Source organism: Furipterus horrens, unplaced genomic scaffold, assembly GCF_987537825.1.
Source record: "Furipterus horrens unplaced genomic scaffold, mFurHor1.1.pri manual_scaffold_1, whole genome shotgun sequence".
Taxonomy (NCBI): domain Eukaryota; kingdom Metazoa; phylum Chordata; class Mammalia; order Chiroptera; family Furipteridae; genus Furipterus; species Furipterus horrens.
Window position 1 is genome coordinate 211,883,926 of NW_028327171.1, and position 23,761 is coordinate 211,907,686.

A 23,761-nucleotide genomic window follows, 5' to 3' on the forward strand; every position below is an offset into this window, starting at 1 on the left:
GAGAAACAGTAGCAGAATATTTCCTGTTTAGGACCATGGAAGCCCCCTTACACAGGCTGAAAACCCTGCCATTATTATTAAGCAACATCTTAACACTATTCAAGCACATCAAGCAACGTTTACCTTTAAATAACTAACTGCATTCCGTTTTAAAGCTTTAAAAATAAACCAACTAAAATATAAGGATAATGTACTCTTGTTAAGAAAGGAAGTCAGAGAAGACGACGAGACAACAAAGCTGCCTTCCGGCCTTGTAATATTTGATTCTTCTTTCACTGGGGTTTCACTGAATTCAGCAGCCCTTGATGGAGACGGGACGGAAGTGCAGAGGAAGATCTTGGCAGAAAGACCCGAAGCGATGGCTGCCAGGGGACTTTTCGTGTGTTATGACACCCAGCAGAGCGCTGGAGCTGCGTGCTCATGAGGGATGGCGTGGGTAAGACTCTGTTCTCCCAGCACAACCACAGCTTCCTTAGTCTGCTCACACAGAGTGGCTTTGGGGCCCCAGGTCCCCCACTGCGAGGGGGCAGCAGTGCACAGCCCCTCCCTGGGCACGCCCAGCTCCAAGGCAGGTGCGCTGCGTGGGGAAGCCAGTCCCACCGCCACCACAGCTCCGACAGGAGAGGGCAGGCGTAACCCCAGCAAAGTGCCCTCACGGCAGAGGGAGAGGTGGGGAAATTTACCTCGGGGTCTATGAGAAACCCCAAAGTGTTACTGGGAGAGCGAATTTCCTTTGTTAACGTGGCCAAGTCACGGCCCCAAATAGGTGGTCAAGCTCTAATCTAGATGTTGCCGTGATGGTAGTTTCTAGATGAGATGAACATTTAAACCAGTGGACTTTGAATAACGTGATCACCCTCCAAAATCCGGGTGATCAGTTGAAGGCCTTAAGAACAAAGACGGAGGTTTCCTCAAGGTTTTCAGACACAAAAGTGTAACACAGGAATCCTGCCTGAGTTTCCTGCCTGCCAACTAGCAGTACAGATTTTGAACTTGCCAGTTCTCATTGCATGAACCAGTTCCTTTAAAAAATATATATATATATACATACATATATATACGTATATATATGTATGCATATATATAGTCAATCTCATGATTGTTTATAAAAAGTCTGGATGAAAGAGGCTCTTCACACTCTTCAATGCTCACTTATACTTCCCACTTACTTCTCTCACTGCTTCATGAGTATGAGGTGCGCCCCTTGAACGGTTTTGGGGCTGCGGAACCCGGACACCAGGGTTAGAATCTGGGTTCAGCCCCTACTGGGCATGTGGCGACAGGCACAGACTGAACCAGGGTACAAGACGTGTCACACCTTGGTGTCAATGCCATTCAACTGAATCTCCCTTGCAGGGGCCCCTGAAGCTCCCAGCTTAAAGCCTAGACAGATTAATGCTCATGAAGTGGTGGCGTGGGCCATGACTGTGATACAAAAGTTACTAATAAAACGCACTTCCTCCTCCCCCCAACGGGTAGAGGGACAGATACAAGGGTTAAAAAATGTAATGCTTTATAGATCAGACAGGTGACATTGCAGGTGATGGGTGGAGCTTGGGGGAAGGAAAGCTGACAGGCCCCGAAGGAGAATTTGCAGGCGACATGGGTTGACGGGGAGCAGGCGTCCATGGGGAGGACGCTGTGTGAGCAGAACCAGGAGTCAAGCAAGGCCAGGGAAAGGGCCATCATGCTGATGGGCCGGGGGCACCCATGGGCAGTCGTGCCAGGGAGTATTCTAACGAGCAAGCTCGTGCAAGACGCACGAAAGGGCGGGTGTGCCCTGTTTTCAGACACACCGGGAGGTGGCGCAGACAGATTGGGCCTACTACCCACTCTGACTGCTGAGTATCAAAACTCCCACAATAAAAAAAATCAGTAAAATGCTGAAGACATTTGGAAAGGAAGCAATGGAACTCTTGAACATTCACACAGGGAGTTGCAATTCCTGTAATGGACTGTGTACAGAGTACGGGTCTTAATAGGTAATAAAATTCTGAATGGATAGCGTTCTGTTTTTCATGCGCATTGAAACAGAACGATACATCCCATTAACCTAAGAACACAGTATTAAAAGATAGGCAATACAGTCAAAGCTGTGGAATGACCTTCAATAAATTGCTTAAAACATAATTAAGGTGCGCTATGATTGGGTCGGTTTTTAATTTTCCTCATTTTGCTTACTTGTATATCCTGACTTCTCTACAATCGTGAACTACTCATAAAAAGGGGAAAGGGTATTTTTAAATCCCTGCCAGGAGTAAGTCTAAGGAGAAAAGCGAGTCATAAATGAGTGGAGGTCACTTACATTTACACGTGACCACATTTTGCAGGCCAACCATCGCTTAGATACAGAAGAAGAAACGTCAGAAGTCTTTGGGGCTGGGGAATGAAGGACGTGGGGCGAGGCCCGGTACCCACCTGGGTCGCAGAGGCACTTGTAGCTGGTGCCCACGCTGCGGCAGAGGCCGTGCGCGCAGGGGCTGAGCGCGCAGAAGTCCACCAGCTGGGCGCAGGCCGGGCCCGTGAAGCCGGCGCTGCAGCTGCAGCTGAAGCGCACCCCGTCCGCGTAGCAGGTCCCGTTGTTCTGGCACGGCGACGAGGCGCAGGGGTCCAGCTTCTCCTCGCAGGCGGATCCGAAGTATCCTGCCGGGAAATGCAGACAGAGAGGGCCGGTGAAAATCAAGCCGTTTTTGCACATAATAACTAATAAACCGGGTCAGAGGTTCTTTTCCTCATTGTGAATTGATGAGCCGATTCATCCATTCATCATTTGCAGGTATGTACATAAGTGGGGAAGGCAGGCTTTCTTAGTTTTGGTAACTGGGAGTTAAAATATTAAGTCCTGTTCTTCTGAGATTTTTTTTTTAAATATAAAATATATGACTACTTAGATGTATAGGCACGCAGGGACAGGAACACATTTACATATGCATACATATGTGTGTGTCAATGCACAGGCTAGAAAGATGCAAAACATATGTTAATGAAGGTGATTACCTTCAGGAAGGTTAGATTGGGGATCAGTAGAGGGCTTCCACCTCTTATTTTATACACATTGCTGGGGAGAGACATTCCTTACTTTGCTTATAACGATATAATCCTGATCCTGAATTTAAAAAGTTAAACCCACATAAAATTGCACACAACAAAAAAAATCTTTTTCCCACCCTTACTCTTTCCCCCACATTCCCTGCTCTAGAAGCAGCCACTGTGGGCAGTTCTGGAATATAGGTAGGTAGGTAGGTACATAGACAGATAGATATAGATATAGATATACATATAGATATAGATACAGATATAGACATAGATATATAGACTTTAAAGTTGGTTATTGTAATAGACACACTGTGGCATATCCATGCAGTAGAATACTGTTGGTCAGTTAAAAGGAACTAAGTTCTGACACATGACACAACATAAATCAACTTCAAAAATCATGCGAGGTAAAAGAAGCCAGCTATAAAACAATGCACATTATATAACTTCATTTATTAAAAATGTTTGGAAGAAGCAAATCTAAAGATATAGAAAGCAAATTAGTGTATGCCTGGGGCTGGGGTGGGAAGCAGGGTTGATTTCAAATGGCCCTGATGGGTCTTTGGGGGCTGATATAAATGTTCTAATATTAGATTGTGCTGATGTTTGCACAACTCTATAATTTATTAAAATGTATTGAACTGTACTCTTAAAATGAATGGAATTTATGATATGTAAATTATACCTCAATAAAAGTTTTTAATTTTTTAATTCTAAATGTGTTTATTGTATAGATGATTTTTGATTTTGGGTATGTTTCAGCATTCCTCAATTTAAACAATGTTACATACATGTGTGTGGGTCCATAGGTCCATGCAGGTATTCACAATGCTTTGGGTAAAATCTACTTTTCTTTTAATATTTTAAGAGAAGTTTGAAAATTAAATGAAGATTATTCAAATTTTAAAAACAAGAGTTAAATAATTTTACTCCTCTATAGTTTTTATTCCAATATTCTGTTTCACTGTTCCTATCTACATTTAAGTTTATATTTGTCCATCTTCACCCAGAACTAGCAAGACTGTAAGTTTTTGTAGTTATTAAGAAATAGTGTATTTATAAAGCAGAAGTTGTTCCCAGACTTAACTGAAGCATCATCCAAAACTTGGCAGAATTAACTTGGTATTTTTCTGTACAGAAATAGGGAATTCAAAAAATATTTAATGCTATTCATTTTATAAAGTTTCTGGTGGTTTTTAAATTTTAGAAATCATACTAAGAATGCACCACACAATCAGTTTTAATAACACTTGAATTCTCCAGAGAGTCCCCTTGAACCATAAAGTGGAATATATTATAGTTCTATCCTTCCTGAGACGTATTCCATTTCAGTGTGAAATGGAGGTACTTAAGCATAATATTAGCACATGACAAATTAAGCAACCAAGGCAAGTCCTGACCCTTGTAATTCACTACTACCTCTCCCCAAAAACAAGACTGAAATTATTTTCCCCATCAAGTCTGAACCCAAAGGTAACTGGGTTTGAATAACATCTCTGCCCACAAAACGGTGGGCCCTTGAGAACATGCTTATCCTCATCTATGTGCGCGCTCATCAGATGCGGATGGTAGTGCCTACAACATACGGTGGTTATGAAGCTTAAATGCAAGTCTATGGCAAGCATTTGACACACTGACTGGCAAATAGGTGTTCCAGAGCAAGCAGCTAACTTATGTGACTCTCAGACTTTCAGTCTGGAATGTGTGGATGGTGCTGTTACAAACTGCAAGGGAACACACTGGAGCAGATTCCCAGGGGAGGTTATGAGCTCAGCTTTGTGCACATTGAGCAGAGGTACTTCGGTCGCTCGGTAGTCAGTTGACTATACAGATCCAGGGCTCAGGAGGGAGGTTTAAACTAGAAGACACGGACTGGGAGATACAGGCATCTGCACAGGAATTGAATTCATAGATATAGATGCTAACCCTTGAAGCAAGGGAGCAGAGTGGGAAGGAAGTTCAAGGCTGCAGCGCTGGACAACTGCAACATTGGGGAGCGCAAGGAAGCAGCAGCAACACAGAGCATGTCCGTGGTCTGCAGGTCCCTCGGGATTTCCCTCCCAGAGCACCTGCCGCACACCTTTGAGCACCTCTGAAACCTGTCTATGACTTCCTTGAGACCAGGGAACATGGCTTCTTTGTCTTTGTATCCCTGTTGCCTGGCACAGAGCCTGGGAACTGGTAGGCATTTGATAAGAGACAGACGGACACACAGACAGATGGGCCAGTGGATGCTGGATGAATTGATACGTTTTAAGAAAGATGGGCAGGAAACCAAGAGAGATGGGGGTGTCACTGGAAACAATGAAAGAGAGAATATCAAAAAGGGAATTGTCACAAAAATGTCACTGAACCCTGCCTAGAAGCTGTGCGGATAAGCCCAGGCTAGCCTGCTAGCAGATGGGATGCCACGAGGAGCAAAGCCAGGCCAGCTGAGGCCACCCTAGAGCAGCCAGTCACCAATCAAGCTGGCCAGTGGCCAGCTCAGTCCATCCCAAACGGCCAACCCACAAGGATCAGGAGCTAAATAAATGGTAGGTACTTTAACTCCTAAGTTTTGGGGCTATTCGCTACTCAGCAAAAGCTAATGTAATAGCAAATACAGGATTGTATCTAAATGAGAATGTAGGACAGAGGGAGACTTTTGTTTTGCTTTCCTTCATGAAAAAGACTTTCAAGAACAATTTATTATATACAAGAAAAATTTTAAAAGGGGATTAATAAATGTTTGTTGAGTTGAATATCAAAAGGTTCACTGCTGTGGAATCAGAAATCCTGTATTTTGTTATGATTAGCAATTATTACCACTTCAAGAAAATATAAGATAAGAATGCAAATAATATTTTACATTTTCACAGAGCCCTACTATAGCTCATATTGAACAATAACCTTTGAGGCTAAACGTTTTTGTGAAAGAAAGAGTTTATTAAGCTATCCGCTAACCAGAATAAGGACTAGTTCCTGGGACATGCAGTCTAAACCACCAGCATCAGGAAAGGCTAGAAGGAGAAGACACACGTGTGCACTGTCCTGGGGTTGATGGGTTCTTTAATATAGTGAGTGTGGGGAAGAAAGATGTAAGTTATTTTGAAACAATGTACGTTGGCTGTAGGTAATGGAGACAGAAAAAGGTGAAGCTGGGCTCCTTTTGAGAGAGGTGTATGGTCCAAGGAAGAAATGTTTGCTACTTTGGGATGGGCAGTGAGCAACAGTCAGGAAAACTCATTGGACTGGCCAGTCTATCAATAATGATCTCTTAAGGTCAATGTTTTTGAAAATGCATCTTGCATTAATGCAAACAAAATTAATTATGGTGGCAAAGGCAAAAGGATTGAAAAACAAAATCTAATATTCTTGGATTCAGCCACTTTCAAAGACACATTCAAACTCCAAAACACAAAAAGCTCAATATAGAAAAACAAATAGAATACTGCTTTGTGGAATACTGTAATATAAAAAATAAAAATAACAACAGCAGTGTTTCTGAAATGACTAAATGATCGCTCAATCAACCATGCTGGAGGAAGAATGTGTAGTCCTCACTAGAAGCTAATATAGTTGAATTTATAATCCCACTTGAAGGGTAGAATATAAAAAGCTTTGATAACGTTAACCAAAAGGTGTAGGGAGAATAAAAAGGCAGCGATATTTCCTGTTTGGAATAGTTTATTTCAAGTTGTACAAACCTCATATGATGGACATCGGCATATATTAAAAAGGAAGCAAAATAGCACCAGAGAGAAGCTCAAACACCTGGAAGGAACATCAGCCATGAAGAGATTTAAAAATAACTCATTATAATAAGGGGAAGTTTAGAAAAGAGTGAAATTAAAGGATTAAAATGGAAAATAAAACAGAACTACAAAAGAAACCTCTAAGGAATGAGGGGTTAATGCAGAAAAAAAAAAAAACCCTGCTACTTAGGTGACTGGTTGCTTTAAGTTTTGTGTTTGAGCCAATATTTATATGAATACTCCTGCTAAACATTTATTCTGTAAATAAAAAAAGAAAGCAACATCCATGAGAGGTACACATTTTGGAGATCAGATACTGAAGAACCGAAACAAAACATTTCTGGAAGATGTTAAATTGCAAGACAATGAAGTCAGGCCATGGAGAAAGCCATCTGGGTGTCGGAGGTCTCTGCAAGGTTGATAAGGGGAAACATGGAATAAAGTAACACCGGCATTTTTGCTGACCCTGCAAAGACTGTTTATACAAAAGAACTGATGTCTGTGGGCACTTAATATCTAACTCGTGATTTCACTCTTTCGGCAAATGGTTCTAGTGTGAAACTTGGAAATCATACCTGTTTCCTGTCCCTTAACCCCCGTGTACAAGCAATCATGGGACATTAACAGATTCTATATCCAAAATAGTTTGTGAACCGAATGTTCTGTGTCGCCATTCTGGTCAAAGCCACCATGCTCTCTCCCCTCGTCTATGACAGAGGTTTCCTCAGGTGAGAGTCCCTGCTCTATTTTACCCCCACAACCAATTCCCCAAACAGCAATGAAAATGGTTTTCTTAAAATGGAACTATTATCATCACTTCTCATTGCTCTTATAATGAAGTGTGACCCCCTTCCACGGGCCCCAAGTCCTGCGGGCCTTGCCTTGGCTGACCCCTCTGACCCCCTCTCTTTCTAGGAGCGGATCCCACAGCCTTCCATTCCAGTCAGTTCCCAGAAAGGACAGGCCGTTTCCCACCTCCAGCCGCAAAACATTGTACTGCCTGGGAGCTCCTGCTCCTACCTGCTCACACGCCTGGCTCCTTCTCGTGTGTTCCTTCTCAGCGCCAGTGTTGGGGCCAGCAGGCTTTCCCTATCATCCTGTTCTCGGGACATCTCCCTTGCTTATTCTGTACCACCGTACCTTGCTTGCTACCTCACAGCACTCTCCTGAATTTGCAGTGACATGGTTGTGTATTGGTTTACCAGTCTATAACTAGCTCCCACCCCCAACAAGATGGCGGGCTTCCTGGAGGAGGGGCCAAATTGGTTCCTCCTGCCCTTGAACCTCAACACCCCGCAGAGTGGCTACACAGTAAAAATTTGTGGAATACGTGGACAGATGAATAAATGGACAGGTGACAGAAGACAATAAATAAATCTAATAGATTTGTTACACAGTGGGGCAGCTAGTAAAAGCAGATTGATAAATACGCATTACGTTTTTGGAGTTACAATGAGGGAATACAGAAAGGATGAATATTAGACATTAGATGTTGTGATTACAGATATATTAATGAATAATCAGTGAATAAGATAAGGGTAGAAAATTCAGTTCATCTAAGTGTCTTGATGAACTGCAGAGGGAAGCAAAAAGAAGGTAGACTCTCGACTCTGGAAAGGCTTATTCTATCACAGTGAAGACCAGAAGGGCAGGTCTGCGATGATGGGAGAACAACCCGAGGCCACGCTTTCTTCCTGCGAAGACGGATGGAGTGACTCCCGCACGCTGGGGGTTGGAGGGACTGGCCCGGCTGTCAGCGTGCGATCGATCAGTGTGTGCAGGACAGGCTCCAAGGGCAGCCGTGATGCAAAAGAAGGACTGTGAGGGCGTGTGCAGGCCAGGAAAACCACATGGGAGCGCTGGGTTTTGCGCTGGGCCTCAAAGAAAGCCAGAGATTCAGCTGGGCAGACAAGGATGAGAAATGATACTGGGATCAGAGAAGAGGTTTTGGCTGATGTTTATGGAAAACTTAATTGGGACCACATTTGTTCTGGTTCTAAGAAAACAGACAGTTATGCAAGATAAAGAGGAGAAGGGAGAATATCTAGGAAAAGCAATTACCAAACCATCAGATGTAAGAGGCCCAAGATGATTACACTTTAAATGTGACTTTTAATTTTTAAGAAAATCCATTTGGGAGAGTAAAAAACCACCATGAGGACTTTTTAGCAGAACAAAAAGACAAATTTAGGTCGAAGACAGGAAAATGAACAATAACTAGGACATAGAGGAATATTAAATCAACTTGTCCCCAGTTTAGACTAAAAAGATAAAAGTCAGAAGAGATAAAACTTAAAGGAGATGAATTACATGAGCAAAAATAATGGGTTATTAACAATGGCAATTTAGAGGCTTCGTCAGAAGGTTCTGTGTTTTCCTTTGGGCATTCACGTCTCTAGACTATATTACATAGAACCTGCACTAACTGAGACCCACCCGGCCAGGCGCTGCTTCCAGGAAACAGACAAGAGAAAGATAAGGAAATAGGCACCATCCATCTTCTACTTCTTCTACGTGCTCCTGAAGCAGGTAGGGGGTAGAGAAGAATGGGGGCTGTCTTAAATGGTGTTGTCAGGGAGACCTAAATAACATGAAGGGAGACAGTATTCAAGTCTATGGGAAGGTTTCCGGCAAAGGCATCATCGGGAGTAAATGCCCCAAAAGAGCATCGTGTTCTACGGTGAATGGCGCCCCCTGGAGGGCAATTCTCACGCCCTTCTGTTTGAAGACCAGCAAGAGAGGCCGGTGGCTAGAAGAAGGGAAAAGCAGAGAAAGCAAGAAATGAGATTGCAGGCCCCGGCCAGGTCGCTCAGTGGGTTAGAGCATTGTCGCCATAAGTCAAGGTTGCGGGGTTGATCTCTGGTCAGGGCACATACAGGAATCAACCAATGAATGCATCAATAAGTAGAACCGCAAATTGGTGTTTATCTCCCTTGTCTCTCCCTCGCTCTCCCCCTCTCTCTAAAATCAATCAATAAAAAAGATTTTTTAAAATGAGGTTAGAGAGGTACTGGGGATGTGTTGGCCCTGGACCACACTTGGTTGGGAAATCATATGAGGTCTGAAAGGCAGGGAGTGAAAACATGGGATCTGCATTGCAGAAGGGTCACTTTGGTGACGTGTGAACCACAGGCTGCGGGGGACAGGGCTGAATGAGACAGAGAAATCAGGAAGCTGCTGTGGGAGTCCAGACAGGACTGGGACCCGGAAGGACACGAGGCTGGGATTCTTGGCATCATGCCACCCAACCATCTCTCTGACATGACCAACAAAAAAGGTAAGATCGTCAGAGGATGGCCTGCACCATAAGAAAGATCTTGATGTTTTAACTTGTGAAAATTCTAAGTCTGGAGGAAAATTCTATATGGGAAATGGAAGGGAGACACAGGTACTGGACACCTGAGATATGTTACCCAACAATTCCCTGAATCAGGTATTATCTTTTACATGCTATGAAACTGATGCTCAGGAAGGGCCGGTAACTTGACAAATGGTAATCAACAGAAGTGAAATTCCACACAGATCCATCCCTCCCCAGTGACTTAAGAATTTTGTGCCTCAGTTTCTTCATCTGCTATTTTTTGAAATGACATTTATCTTCATGAATTTTAAACATGCCCACGTGTGAAACCACCTAGCATAGCACAAATATGGAGACCATGCCAGGAATAGGGCCATTCACCCTTTCCTGTGGAGGTCAAGGTTTCTACTGGCAAGAACAACTTCAGGGACTTGCTTGGGCGGCTCCCTGTAACTGCTCCCTCCCTGAAGAACTCTGTGTTCTCCAAGCACGGTGGTTCTCAACCCTGGCTGCCCTCTGGAACCACCTGGAAAGCTTCAGGAAATTCAATGCCTGGTTCACACCTCTGGAGATGCACACTTTATTGGCCTGGACTGTGGTCAACCATTGGCATTTTTTAAGGAGAATACATCTTTTCTTTACAGTTTTTTTTTTTTCTCTCTGCTGATGGCTACAGAGTTTCTTTTATTTTTGTCCTAAGGAAGAGAAATGCATAAGCTATTATTAAATATCACTATTGTCTTTATTCTCCCAACCAATACAAAGTTATCTTTGTACCCAGGGTAATCACTATTTGTTTACTACTTCTGGACCCCAAATGCCATCATCCTTTATTTTGGCAACCAGATACTGATTTTCCTCTCTGAACCAACATGTAGCCCCTACGCTCTGAATGGAATTGACTTCTAAGGCGTGTCTTAGGCCCGGCCAGTCAAAGCATTCCACGCTGCCCTGGCCATCCTGAAAATGGAGCCAACACGGAAGGCAGAGGGTAGATTGCTGAGCCCCTAAATCAGCCAAGCCTGTGTTCATCCTCCATACTTGTTACCGGAGCCCTACACTCCCCTCCCCGCTTCTCTCTGGCTAGCCTACTTAAGTGGGGTTGGCTGTGATTTAAAGTTCAAGGTTTCTGATGGATACAGACGCTGTAAAATCTACCTCATATGAAAAGCAAAAGTCTACTGTACTAGCCTAGTCAATCCTCCCGATACAAAAGATGAATTTAAACAATAAACGGGTGATAAGAGGAACAGGGAAAGGACACTCCGAGAAAAGGCAGAAGACAGGAAATAGAGCCTTTTCAAGTGTATCTATGAACTAGATATAATTTAGACCTTTCTAGAATTCAGAGGCTTCAAATAGGCAGTGAGGTATTGGGGTTTTTTCTAATGGCTTGGGATTTCTTCAACTGGGTCTCGCTTCTGCAGCTGGACCACAAGGTGCCCAGCTTTATAAAAGTTACATACAACTTTGTAAGCTGTTTAAACAGGTAGTTCTAGTTCTAGGAGTTTCTCCAAAGGAAAGACATGAAATGCATAAAAACACAATTATAAAAAATTATTTAAAAAGAGCAACAAAATTAAGAAAGGGAAAAATCGAAACATCCCCTTTGCAAATCCCATGTCCTGGGTGATCCTTAAAAGTTGGCCTTGCTCATATCATCCCCGCCCGCCCTTCGCTTCCACTCTGCAGATGGTCTCCCACGTGCCCACGGCTGAAATTAGGACCTATATGTGGAAGCCCCTCGAATCAACCTCTGCAGCCCAGTTCTCTCTCCCACAGCTCAGGCCCCTTTATTCCGTTGACCATTCCATGTTTCTCTGCATAGTCCACGGGCTCATTGAGTTCAAGCCCAAACAGAACTTCTTACCCTTCCCTCCAAGCTGCTCCCCATCCAAGAGCAACCCCATCCATGAAGTTGCCTAAAACTTTCTGACAGCTGGCTTGTCCTCAGGGACCTTCTCCTTCTCTTAGAGCCAATCTGTCCCCACTGTCACCACCCAGATGCAGTCCACCAGCAGAGTTCACTGAAGTCCTGTAACAGCGCCCAAGCAGGTGTCCCTGACCCTCACCCTCCTCCAATCCGTGCTTCCCCCCGTAGCTGCAGTGATTGCTCCCAAATTCTAAATCCTGTCCCTCCCTTGCCTCAACGATTCACGTGGCCTCCTCCAGAGTGTGGGGTGACATCCACCCCCTTCCCGTGGTGTTTAAAGGCCTGTCGTCATTGGCTCCTCCTTGCATTGCCCTCTGCGTTACAGCTCTGCTGAACTTCATTTTGTCCCTCCAATATGCCTCTCTCGCCCTCTTTCTCTCTCTCTCTCTCTGGCCTAGACACATGCTATCAATCCTCTTTTCTTGGGAAACCCTTCTCTCTGCCCGCAGCCCTTACTCATCTCGGTACTGCTTCTCTCTCAGGTCTCAGTTTAAATAAGTATTCCAAGGGAACTTGGAACACCTCCTGACTTTCCTTCCAGCCCCCAGCCTGGGTGAGGATCCCTCTTCCTGACCACTGATCATGCTAGCAGAGCCCCATCTCATCCCTGGTCACAGTGTCTACGCGGTCTCTCACACCCACTCGTAGTGTCTACACCATCTCTCATACCCACTGTTCCACAGGACCCATGAGGCCAGGGACACGTGTTTCATTCACTCCTAGATCCCTTGGGACAAGCACAATCACTGTGACAGGTATGTGACAGTTAATGGCCTGTGAATGATTAAGTCTTTTATTAAATGCATTATGCCACCTTCATGTGATGGAATAACGTGCAACCATTAATAAGAATTCTTTAGAAACATAATTAATGATCCAGGAGAACAACTGGAACACATCCATCAGTTTAAGAAGCTCATTACAAAGGAGAATGCACAGTAAGATCAGATCCAGTTTTAGGGTTTCTTTGTTTTTTGTGTGGTTTTTTTTTTTTTAAGTGCCTTTAAAAAAGACTTTGAAGATATTTGGCTACAATCGGAGGTGATATCGCTTGGAGCTGGGATTGCAGGCATTCTTCTTTGAGCTCATCTGAGCATCAATTTCTTTTAAAAAAAAACAGGAAGAGATAATTTAAAAAACAATTCCAAGAGCTATTTAAAGTCTCAGGCTATAAAAGAGAAGCGAGTCGCGGTCAAGTGCAGTGAGAGTGGACAGCAGCGGGCAGATCATCCCGTCATGCCCTGCTTCAGGGTGACCAGGAGCACTGCTAAGTGCAGCCCGCTCAGGAGTGGAAGGTAAGGATGACAGATTCTTCATACAAATTACAGTCAAATATAATGGGGGCCATTGAAGAGAAGGACAGCCGGAAAATACCCCAAAGACGGGCTGTCTTAAATGGTACAAGTATCTATCTCCAGCTGCCTTTTATCAGTGTGACATCAGGTCACAAGCGACGAGAAGTGGGTGTGAAAATCAGAGTCCAAGAAAAGTGTATTTAACCACACCTAGAATATGATAACGCAACTAACAAGCATTCCTTTACTGTCACAACTTGACGTTCGTCCAGTTCTCTTAGGCCCAGGCCCTCCCTTAAGACGCTTGCAGGAGTCAGAGCCTAGATCTGAATAGTTCCGAAGGAGACCCAGGACTGTGTCGCATGGTATTCGGTCCAAGTTAGACAAGCATTTCTCTCTAGCCTCCTCCAGTTGTTGTGGCCTAAAGAGGGGTGTGTACGAGGGGATAAATTCTGCTGCAGGAAGCGTGAACGCTATATCTACTTCTAGGATATTTGCATTTCTATTGTAAAGGAATTCTGTTGTTTTCAAGAACTGTAGGGACATCCTGCTTCTGGTACAGAGAAGCTTTCAACAAACAAATTAGTCCACAAATAAGACCTAATCACTCCAGAACGGAAAGCAAACAAAACTACCTCAGCCTCGATGTGTCTACGGCTCAGGAGGCCAAGGCGCTAGTGGGAAACCTCCTCCTTCTGTCCAAAGGGACCCTGGGAAGGAGACTGGGACAGACACACCAGGAGGAATTGGCGGGGAGGAGTCGCAGGAAAGAAGGGAGCTGGAGAGCAAGACCCCCAAATTCTGAATCTGAACTCTGTCCCAGTCCCCAGATGAGGGCTAAGCCACGCAGGGATGAGGCACCGAAAGCACCCAGAGGAGATTTGAGCCCCCGCCACCGAGCCCAGGGACAGTCATCTGGTGACACGAGGAATGCTGGTCCATTTATCTCTGCTACACTTTCCTTCTACATGAAATAATAACGTTGCAATCGTTTTGACATATTTGACATGTGCAGCCAACAAATGGCTCATAGGTACTTAAGGACGAGGCCCTCAGCCAGCCTAGGGCCCCGTGAGACACCCAACCCGCTGTCGCACAAGGAAGAACTTGACAAGAGCAGGAACTTGGTGCAGCAGAGAGAACATGGACCCAGAATCCTGTGTCTCCCAGGACCTTAGAGCCTCAGGATCTACCTTGTAGAGGTGCTGTTGCAGGGATTTGGTACCGACGTTTACATTAATCGCTCTATGCTGTTCCATGTACGCGCTGTGCACTCACATAATCCTTACAAGAACCTCACTAGGTCGGCACTGATACTACCTTGACTCCACAGCTGGGGGAAATCAGACACAGAGGATTTAAGTTTACTTGCCCAAGCTCACTGGTAGTCAGTGATCAAACACAGATTAAAACTCAAACAGGTCGATGAGCGGATAAAACAACGAGGGGGCCTTTACATAATGGAATACTACTCGGCCGTAAAGAAGAAGAAGAAAGTTTTACCTGTTGCGACAGCGCGGATGGGCCTGGAAAACATGACGCTAAGTGAAATAAGCCAGTCAGAGAAACACAAAGACCATAAGATTTCACTCATATAATGAACTGAGCTGACAAGCAAAACAGACTCATAGAGAGCAGTAAGACAGCCAAGGGAGGTAAGGGTCAGGATGGGAGGGATTGAGTTAAAGAAAAGGGGTCGTGGACGTGGACAAGAGTGTGGCGGCTGTCGGGGGAGGGGCGTAAGGGGACGAAATGTAATGGAAAAAAGTATAATAAAACAATAAACTTGAAATTGGGCACATTTGCTTTAAAAAAAAACCAAAAACAAAAAAAACTCCAACGGAAGTCTACTTGACTTCCAGCTATTAACTGCCAAGTTAGGCTGAACAGGAAATTCACGCTACACCCGTAGTAGGCACTCAACAAGGGGTAAAAGGCGTGTTATTGTTACTGCGAACACGGTCGCGATTACTACCAACCACAAGAGAAACCACAGTTAAAGCGCTAGACGTAACACAGGGCAGGGCAAAGGTAGGTTTCCAGTTGTTTATATGAAAACAATAACACGATTATTAATAAATAATAACACAAGAGCAAACCCTTTCACATTCTCACGACTGTAAACCTACTTTTGCCCCATCTTGCCCATGAATTTTTAAAGCTAAACTGTTTTTAAGAATCCTAAATAATTTTCATGCCCAGATTTGGATACATACTTGAAGAAATCGGAAACTGTGTTGACCTGTTAGTTATATCCTACCTCTTTTTAAAACAAAAAGCGCTCAAATATCATTATTTATTTCTTCACCTGCAGCACTAAACTGGGCATCCGCGCGGTTCCCAAAAGGAAGAGCTCAAGAGAGGGGGTAAAGACCTGGCCATTCCCTAAGCGGGCGAGCAGCCGGTCCCCACTGCTAATGGGAGAAGCAGGCAAACAAAATTCCTTGCAGCATTTTTATTTACACAATCTCAGAGAAACTGTGCCATGGGGAAAGGAAAGGGGGAAAGAACAAAAAAGAAATATGGGCGCCACTGTAAATCAAAAATTAATCAGCATGTACCAAGCATAGCACTAAAATTTTACACACACTTAATAAGTCTTAATGCTCTGCTTTCTTTCCAAAAGGTGAAACCATATAGCACTTGGAACTCCAAGGATCCAGCTGCTACAGTTTCTAAATGAAGTGGGGATTTAGGGGTGATGCCAAATTTTAAAAGAACAGTATTTTATTCAGGCGTGGTAGTTTTATGAGGACATGTTGCATGTTTCTTACGTAAATACGCGCAGTTTTATAGGGTCCTACGAGAAGGCTTTCACCAAAATCATTCAGATCAGGATCCTGGGGGGAAACAAAGAGATCCTAGACCTGGATAGCTCTTAAATCTTTATTGGGTGACACGCCCAGTTCCTGAGCGATGCACATTGATCTCAGGTCATTTTTATGACACGTGTGACTATTGCCTGTAAATCCCTTTGAGATGAAAAGCATTACCACTGATATTTGAGTTGAACAAAAGGATTTATATGGCTAAATTACTCAAGGCTATAAAACATAGGAAAATAGGAAAACAGTTTGCATAAAACTTTGCAGCATGTTGCAACGGGATTTAACCCCCGGGGCCTTTGGCTCAACATTAAGTTTTAGGCCGAGGCCTTCCCTAGGATCGCTTAGAGGTTTTGAAACTTTTCTCTATAAACATTACTTGAATAAACAAGTCAACCCTCATCAATTTACAAGGAAACAACAGGCTGGAAGAGATAAAAATTGTATGACTCGCCCAAGGGGTTGAGACTAATTCTCCATCATCATCATCATTGCTAACACTTATTCAGCATTTACTATTGGCCAAGCCCAGCACTGAGCCCTGATCTTCACACCAACTTGCAGCGGGTGCACCAGGACAACGCCCCCCCACCCCCTGTTTTCTCAAAGAGGAAAATGAGCCTCAGAGAAGCAAAGAGCTGCAAAAGGGGTGTCCAAACTTCAAACCCACAGGGTGACACTAAAGACCCACATCCGTAACCACTCCGCTCTACTGCTGCGTCATCAGGAACCAGAATCAGGTCTGCCGACCTCCAGGCCAGAGAAGGACACTAACTCCCCCCACCTGGCAACGGAGTTTCCAAGTTACAAGATGTGCCTTGTCTGACCGTAAAATGCAACATGCCATTCTGACAGGTGCAGGGCTGAGAGAAATGAGTCCCTACCGGCGAGCAACACTTGTCTTCCTAGCTGCTGTGCAAGAGCAGGTAATACAAATCCCGTGTATCTATAATCCTATCAGAATGTTAGCATTAGAAAATGACTTTACATTCGTGCTTTTGAAACACAGTGCAGAAACGCCTCAGGGAGCCTCATACTCCCACTTCGGTCTTTGGTTACCCCACATGCCTCCTACAGCGGGCAGATTTCAGGACCATGATTAGAGTACAGGAGACACACTCTGTGTGACATGAATGGTCACACGTGCAGAAATGACAAATGTTTTAAACCCTGTTGACTACTTTTTATTCCTTATTAATTTATGGGATATTCTACTTCAGGTTCCCAGGTAGAGGTGAAAGAATAAAAATTGAGCTGTTGAAGCAAAGATGATGGTGAGACGGTAATATTTAGATTTTATTTACATCCATATTTAAATATATTCATGTGTGTAAATATAATAGGCAGTAATGGTAAGTATATATAATTAAACTTCTTCAGAATTAAAATGCATTTAGTTGAAAAATTTAAGGATCTCAAAGTTCTAAATCAAACACAAAGACAACATCAATCCAAACAGTAAATACCTAGGCAATAAAACCAGCTTTTAAGCATTTTTTGTTGTTATCATTCAGTAAGGTAAATATAAGAAAACACACGTGACACTCTTACTTTCTTTCATTTCTTATCACCCCCACTGTACCCACAATCTGAAACTGCACTTCTCAAATATGGACCTAGTGGAAGTTAAGTAGAAATTCAAAGAAAAGACAGAGAAGCCTTTGATGAAGGATAAAAATGAAAGTGCAGAAGGACACCTTCCAAAAGGAGAGAGGAAATGATCATTACTGCACAAGCTGTCTCTCAGGCCTGCCTGACCTTGAACTTTTGGAGGAGGTTAAAACAAGCATACACTCAAGAGTCAAAGAGGCAGGTACCCGGGAAGGTATTCAGCCTCTAAGGGTTTGGCCAATGTCAGATGGAAAAGGATCCTTGAAGGAAAGAGGGTGAATATGAGGAGGATGGAAAGAGGCAGAACGTGGTCATATACTGTTGAAAGCACCATCCACGGGGAAAACCCAGTTCTAACCACTTTCTGGACTGGGAGGAATGGTTGGAAGAGGATTTCGCTATACTTACAAAAAAAAAAAAAAAATAGAAAAAATTTTCTAGCTTTTTCCAGACTTAAAAAGTTTTAGAACCCAACAAACTTTGCTTTTATTTTACTCATGACTATGGCTACAAAGATAATCTTTATAAGATAGACAAAATAGAATTCTTTAAAGAATATATCCAGAGATGGTATTGGACAATCGTTAAAAATGCTAGTGCCATCTCGGTGGAACCTCCAAAAAAAAAAAAAAAAAAATGCTAGTGCCAAGTTGCCTGGGTTTAAACCTCTAGCCATCTGATCTCAGGCAACTTAACTAATCCTCATGTGTGTCTGTTTCTCAATGTATTAAGTGGAAATATTAGTAGTATCTGCCTCATAGGGTTATTGTGATGATCAAAGAAATTGGTAGACATAGGGAATAATATCTGTTGACTTTTACAATTAGTTCATTTAATAAATATTTATTAACCTCCTATGAATATAAAATATGGAGCTACATGCCCCATGGGTAGGGTATGAGATACAAGGTGAGTAAAATTCATTCTCTGCCCCCAAAGGATAATACAAGGAAGCAGGACAGTCAACACAAATAAAAGAGAAAATGAAAAGGGGACAGATAATAAATAATATTATGAAATATGTATTAATAATTTTCCTAAGCATGATAATGTCCTTATTCTCAGAAAACACAAACTGGTTTATGAGGTCAGTTCAGAAAGTATCCAGCCATGTGCTATGGAACATAGAGACATTTACTGAAGAAGATACAAGAGACAAGAAACATTGTACATAGGACAATGATGCCTCAGTCTCCTTCAAAATAGGCACCTTGGGACCTCACACAGTTCTCCCAGAGCCTCTTCCATTGTTCAAAACACTGCGAAATCCTTGGTTGGAATTGCCATCAGCTGCCCCATTGTATTTTCCTGAATCTCACTGATGGTCTGAAATCTCTCCCTTTGCAAAGGTGATTTTAGTTTGGGGAATATACAGAAGTTGTGGGTGCCAAATATGGGCTGTAGGGGGGGACTGAGTCACCTGGGTGATCTGATGTTTCATCAAAAAACCATATGAGACGGGATGCATAAGCAGACGCATTGTCATGATGAAGCTGCCAATCACCACCAGTTGCCCATGGGTGTAGCTGTTTTTGTCATATTGCATCTCTCAACCAACAAAAAACACTGAGGTAGTGCTCCTTATTAATTGTTGGCCCTGGACAACACCCTCCCAATCAAACAACACAGTTAACATGGGCTTGATCTTGCTGTGACTTTGCTGCACCTTCTTCAGGTGTGCAGAACCAGGTGACTTCCATTGGGATGACTGGGCCTTCGTTTCCAGATCATAACCATAGACCCACCATTCATCTCTGGTTACAACCTTTTTTAGGAAATCTGGTTCATTGGAAGCAGTTTGATTTAAGTCATTAGCAACTGCAGCACGATGTTCCTTCTGCTCTGGTAGCAGAAGCCACAGAACAAATTTTGGCATGATACATTTCATGGCAAGTCCTGCATCAAAATCTCGGACACCGTAGTTTTTGGAGCCCCCAGATCAGCTTCTAGTTCTCACACTGTCAGTCGCTGATCTTTGTTGATTGCAGCCTGTAAGATGTTCAACATTCTCAGGTGTTCTGCTTGTTGCAGGCCTTCCAGAACATGGATCACTTTCAACAGATTCTCGGCCATCTTTGAAGCATTTGTACCACATTTTTATTTGTGCTGCCCTCATCGCCTCCTCCCTGAAAGCCTCTGAATCAACTGAATTGTTGCCACGGAGGAATGCTCCAGCTGAACGCAAAATTGGACGCAGATTTGTTGCTCTGCTTGCTCAGTCATTTTGAGTGCAATGACCACACAGCACACATGCTCACTCAATAGCGACTACGGCCCCCACTGACTAGTACAGTGAAGTTGCCATTGTTCACACATGTGCATTCCAGTCCACTCTCCTTGGCTGCCAGGTTACATCAATGTCATGCAAACTGTTCCTACTATATTAATAATGGCTGGACTTTTTCTGGACAAACCTTTTCATATTGGGGGATGAAGTGTCATAATATCTTTAATTTAATTTAAAATTATTTTTCGAAAGAAAAATTATATATGTAAATATATATATAGCAAACACAAAATGTTAATCATTGGGGAAAACACAAGAAAGAAAGAAAAGAAGGCAGCAAAGGCCAAGTGCTGGCTCAGAACTCCAGAACTATTTGTGGACTTGAGACACTTTTCCAATATGTTTTCACAGTGTGGCTGATATGAGAAGGATTCTGGACATACTGGCTCTTTTTAAAGTGCAAAGTGCTCTATAAAGAGTTTCTACAACAACCACCCTAAGAACAGTGGAAGGGGCTGCTTTAAAAATACTAGTCATGCCCTGACTGGTGTGGCTCAGTGGGATGAGCATCATCCTGCAAATTGAAAGGTTGCCGGTTCAATTCCCAGCCAAGACACATAACTGGGCTACAGACCAGGTCCCTTGTTAGGGTCATGTAAGAGGCAACCATTTGATGTTTCTCTGGCACATCAATGTTTCTCTCACTCCCTTTCTCCCTCCATTCCCCTCCCTCTAAAAATAAATAAATAGAACCTTTAAAAAATACTAATCACCAAGAAATTAGCCAAAGAGCATATATGTGTAACCCACAGACACAGACAACAGTGTGGTGATCGCCAGAGGGAAAGGGGCTGGATGGAGGTGGGCAAAGTGGGGGAAATGGGGCCTTATGTCATAGTGTCAACAATAAAAATAAAGTTAAAAAATATCAGTCACCAGTTATGTGATTCTCCTAAGGGGCTTCAAAACATTGCAAGCATCCTTCAGAACTATATGTCTCCCTTTGCCTGGTCAGTCTTCAGTGAAGGTAAACCTTGAATGGAAGTCTTCCTACAAACACTGCTGGGAAATTTGGCTTCACCCTTTCATCAGTTCAAAATCATCGCATTTCCTCTTGACTTTCTCTAGACAGTGTGAAGCCTGTAGATAAGGTCCCGAGACTATGCCAGGGACGCCCAGGCTTAAAATGCAAGCTATAAACTAATGTCTCTGTGTTTAGACTTGGCTCAGACTCACAGAGCAACTGCCCAGAGGATTTCTCCACTTGAATGTCACAAGGGCTCCTCAGACATGACCAAAACAGAACTCTTCGCCCCATTTCTTTCTCTCCATGAATCGCACAACCAACAATAACCACCTCACTTTGCCTCACCCCCCCATATCCCATTCATCTCCCATCCCCCACCCCATTTAACCACCCAATTCTCTCAAATCTACCAGCTTCTCTTCTTCTCAAATTCCATCCTTCAGCATCTCTTTCCTGGACTTGTATGACAGCCCCCAGCTTTTCTCTTCATTCCCACTCTTGTCTCTTTCCAGTCTGCACTGTTCCACAGTGCAATTTTCAAATTCCCATTAAAATTCATCAGTGGTTTGACAGTAATAATTATTATGAAAACAACAATAATAATGCAGCTGGTAGTTATTGAGCTACTTTCTGGGAGCAATCAAAGCAATAATAACAAATCACTCTATAGCTTTCCAAGTCCTATCACAAAACTCCCATGTGATCCCTGAGTGGCCCTGGGAGGGAAGCAATGTCATCACCTCCCACATTTACCGAAAACAGAAAGAATTGGGTAGGAGAGGGGAATTAACGGTTTTCCATCAGTCAGTGACCTGGTGACCCTGAAGCCCACCCTTGACTATGGGCACAGCCTACAACCAGAGTTCGGTGACAACTAACGCAGAGGATGGCAAAGCTGTGACAAACTCTCAAGTGTTCTAAAGGCCAGTGATGACTCCAACATTGCCAAGTTTTCCCATCTGCTCCAGAGACTCCAGGAGAGGGTAAGGAGTGGGGCTCATGCAGCACATTTAACTCCATCGTCATGGTGACCATGCCCAGCTAGACAGGAAGGCCACACGGCTGGCAGTGCCCATCCAGCTTCTGCCCCCACCCAGGGCAGCAGGAGCCAGGAGCCCGGATTCATGTCTTTAGATGACACTCGGGTGTTTAAAATATTAAGGAGTATCAGACACTGCGGATCACAGGTGCGGCAACCGCCAACCCCGAGCCCTTGGGTTACTGGGTGGTCGGTGGCCTTTTATAAGCACCCGTCCGGTACCACTGCCCTCCTCCAGCCTCACAGCCAGAGGCAGCGCAGGGTAATTCTGTGCACAGAGATGTTTCCTTCCTCACTCACACCCTACACTTACTCTCTGCAGAGGCTGTCATTCTCTGTCATTGCCAATGTCACTTCTGTGGGTCAGGAGCTTACATGCAGGTTTTAAGAAAAATCTAATATCATGTTATTCTTTCAACATCAAAGGTTTTAACTAATTCCTTGCATAATATCCCTCCAAGCAGAAATAGAAACAAAATTTTCTCTGAGTAGAAAATTATTTCTTAAATGCCAGCTCAACTGCTATGGTTATCTGCCCGCTTCTGCAGGGGGAATTTCCCTGATGTAAGACTATTTTTACAAGTAAAAGTAGCTCTGACCTTACTTCCCAGCCATTGTCATCCATTTGGCTCAAATAAACTCTTATAAAAACAAATTTTTAAACATATAGCTCTAAAGATGGGTCTTTCCAGGTGACTTGAAATTTCTAAGATGTTATAAAGTCGATTTAAAAACCAAAGTAGGTAGACTTTATGTTGAGAATTTTTTTTATGTGAACTGGTATCAAAAACGAAATAATTTAACAAGATAGGAATCTTAAGTGCACTTCACCATTAGAAATTCTATTTTATTATAGTTCTTGGTTTTCAATGTATAAATAAAAATCATAGAAATTCCTAAATGATGTCTAATATTCATACTTTGTAAGCCATTCTATTACAGAGCTAACAAAAAGCCACCTCCCGTTGTTTTATAAATGAAACAAAGTAGGCAGTTCTCCTGTGCGGCGTTTTTCAGAAATTTAAAGTACAAAGTTGATCAAATCAGTTTATGATGGAAAATGGAAAACAAAAGGTGTTCCTTCCCGGGGCCACAACCTTTACCTTCTGGACACTGGCAGGTGAACCCACTGAGACTAGAAATGCATGTCGCTCCGTTTCTGCACGGGTCTAGGATACAATAATCGATCTTGGACTGGCACAGCTCTCCCGTATACCCTGAATAAAACAAGAAAGACATTTTATAAAGTATGTATGTCCAAACCACCAGGGACAGCCCATGAGTTGCTGAGCTGACCGATCCCCGCCCACCGAAGGTGGCAGCCCTGCGCTCCTATCTCCCATCAACCCCTTGATTTCACTTGGTTTTGCAACTAGAAGCAATCACAGCAATGTAGAACCATAGTTCAAAAATCATTTACGTGGCAAGAATCTTTACTGCAAAGACACTTTCCTTCAGCATTGGGTCTGCATTTTATTTGGAAATGCTGGCCAGAAACTTACAAAGCTGAGACTGATGTCACTATCCCTGTGTGAGAGCGTTCCTCTGACACGAGGCAAAAGAGAGTCTACAGGGTTCTGCGTGTCCTAACCGAGACGGGAGGTCCCTTCCCCAGGTCACCCCCAAACCTATGAAGAAAGCATTAGGAAAACCTCTAGGTATTAAGCTTTTTAAATTGATAATAGTTTAGAACTAGAAGAAACTCACTACATTCATTCCATATTATATCCCCT

At 43.4% G+C, this 23,761-nt stretch overlaps 1 protein-coding gene across 1 annotated transcript in view; it reads right to left on the reverse strand.

Moving 5' to 3' along the window:
* The window catches only part of DNER (delta/notch like EGF repeat containing), a 254,998-nt gene that overhangs the window by 54,476 nt on the left and 176,761 nt on the right, over positions 1–23,761 (reverse strand). Inside the window, exons 7-8 of the mRNA XM_090269254.1 lie at positions 23,132–23,245; positions 2,419–2,643 (exon numbers count right to left, since the gene is read on the reverse strand). Coding sequence (XP_090125380.1) covers positions 2,419–2,643; positions 23,132–23,245 — 339 coding nt within the window. The remainder of the gene's footprint in view (positions 1–2,418; positions 2,644–23,131; positions 23,246–23,761) is intronic.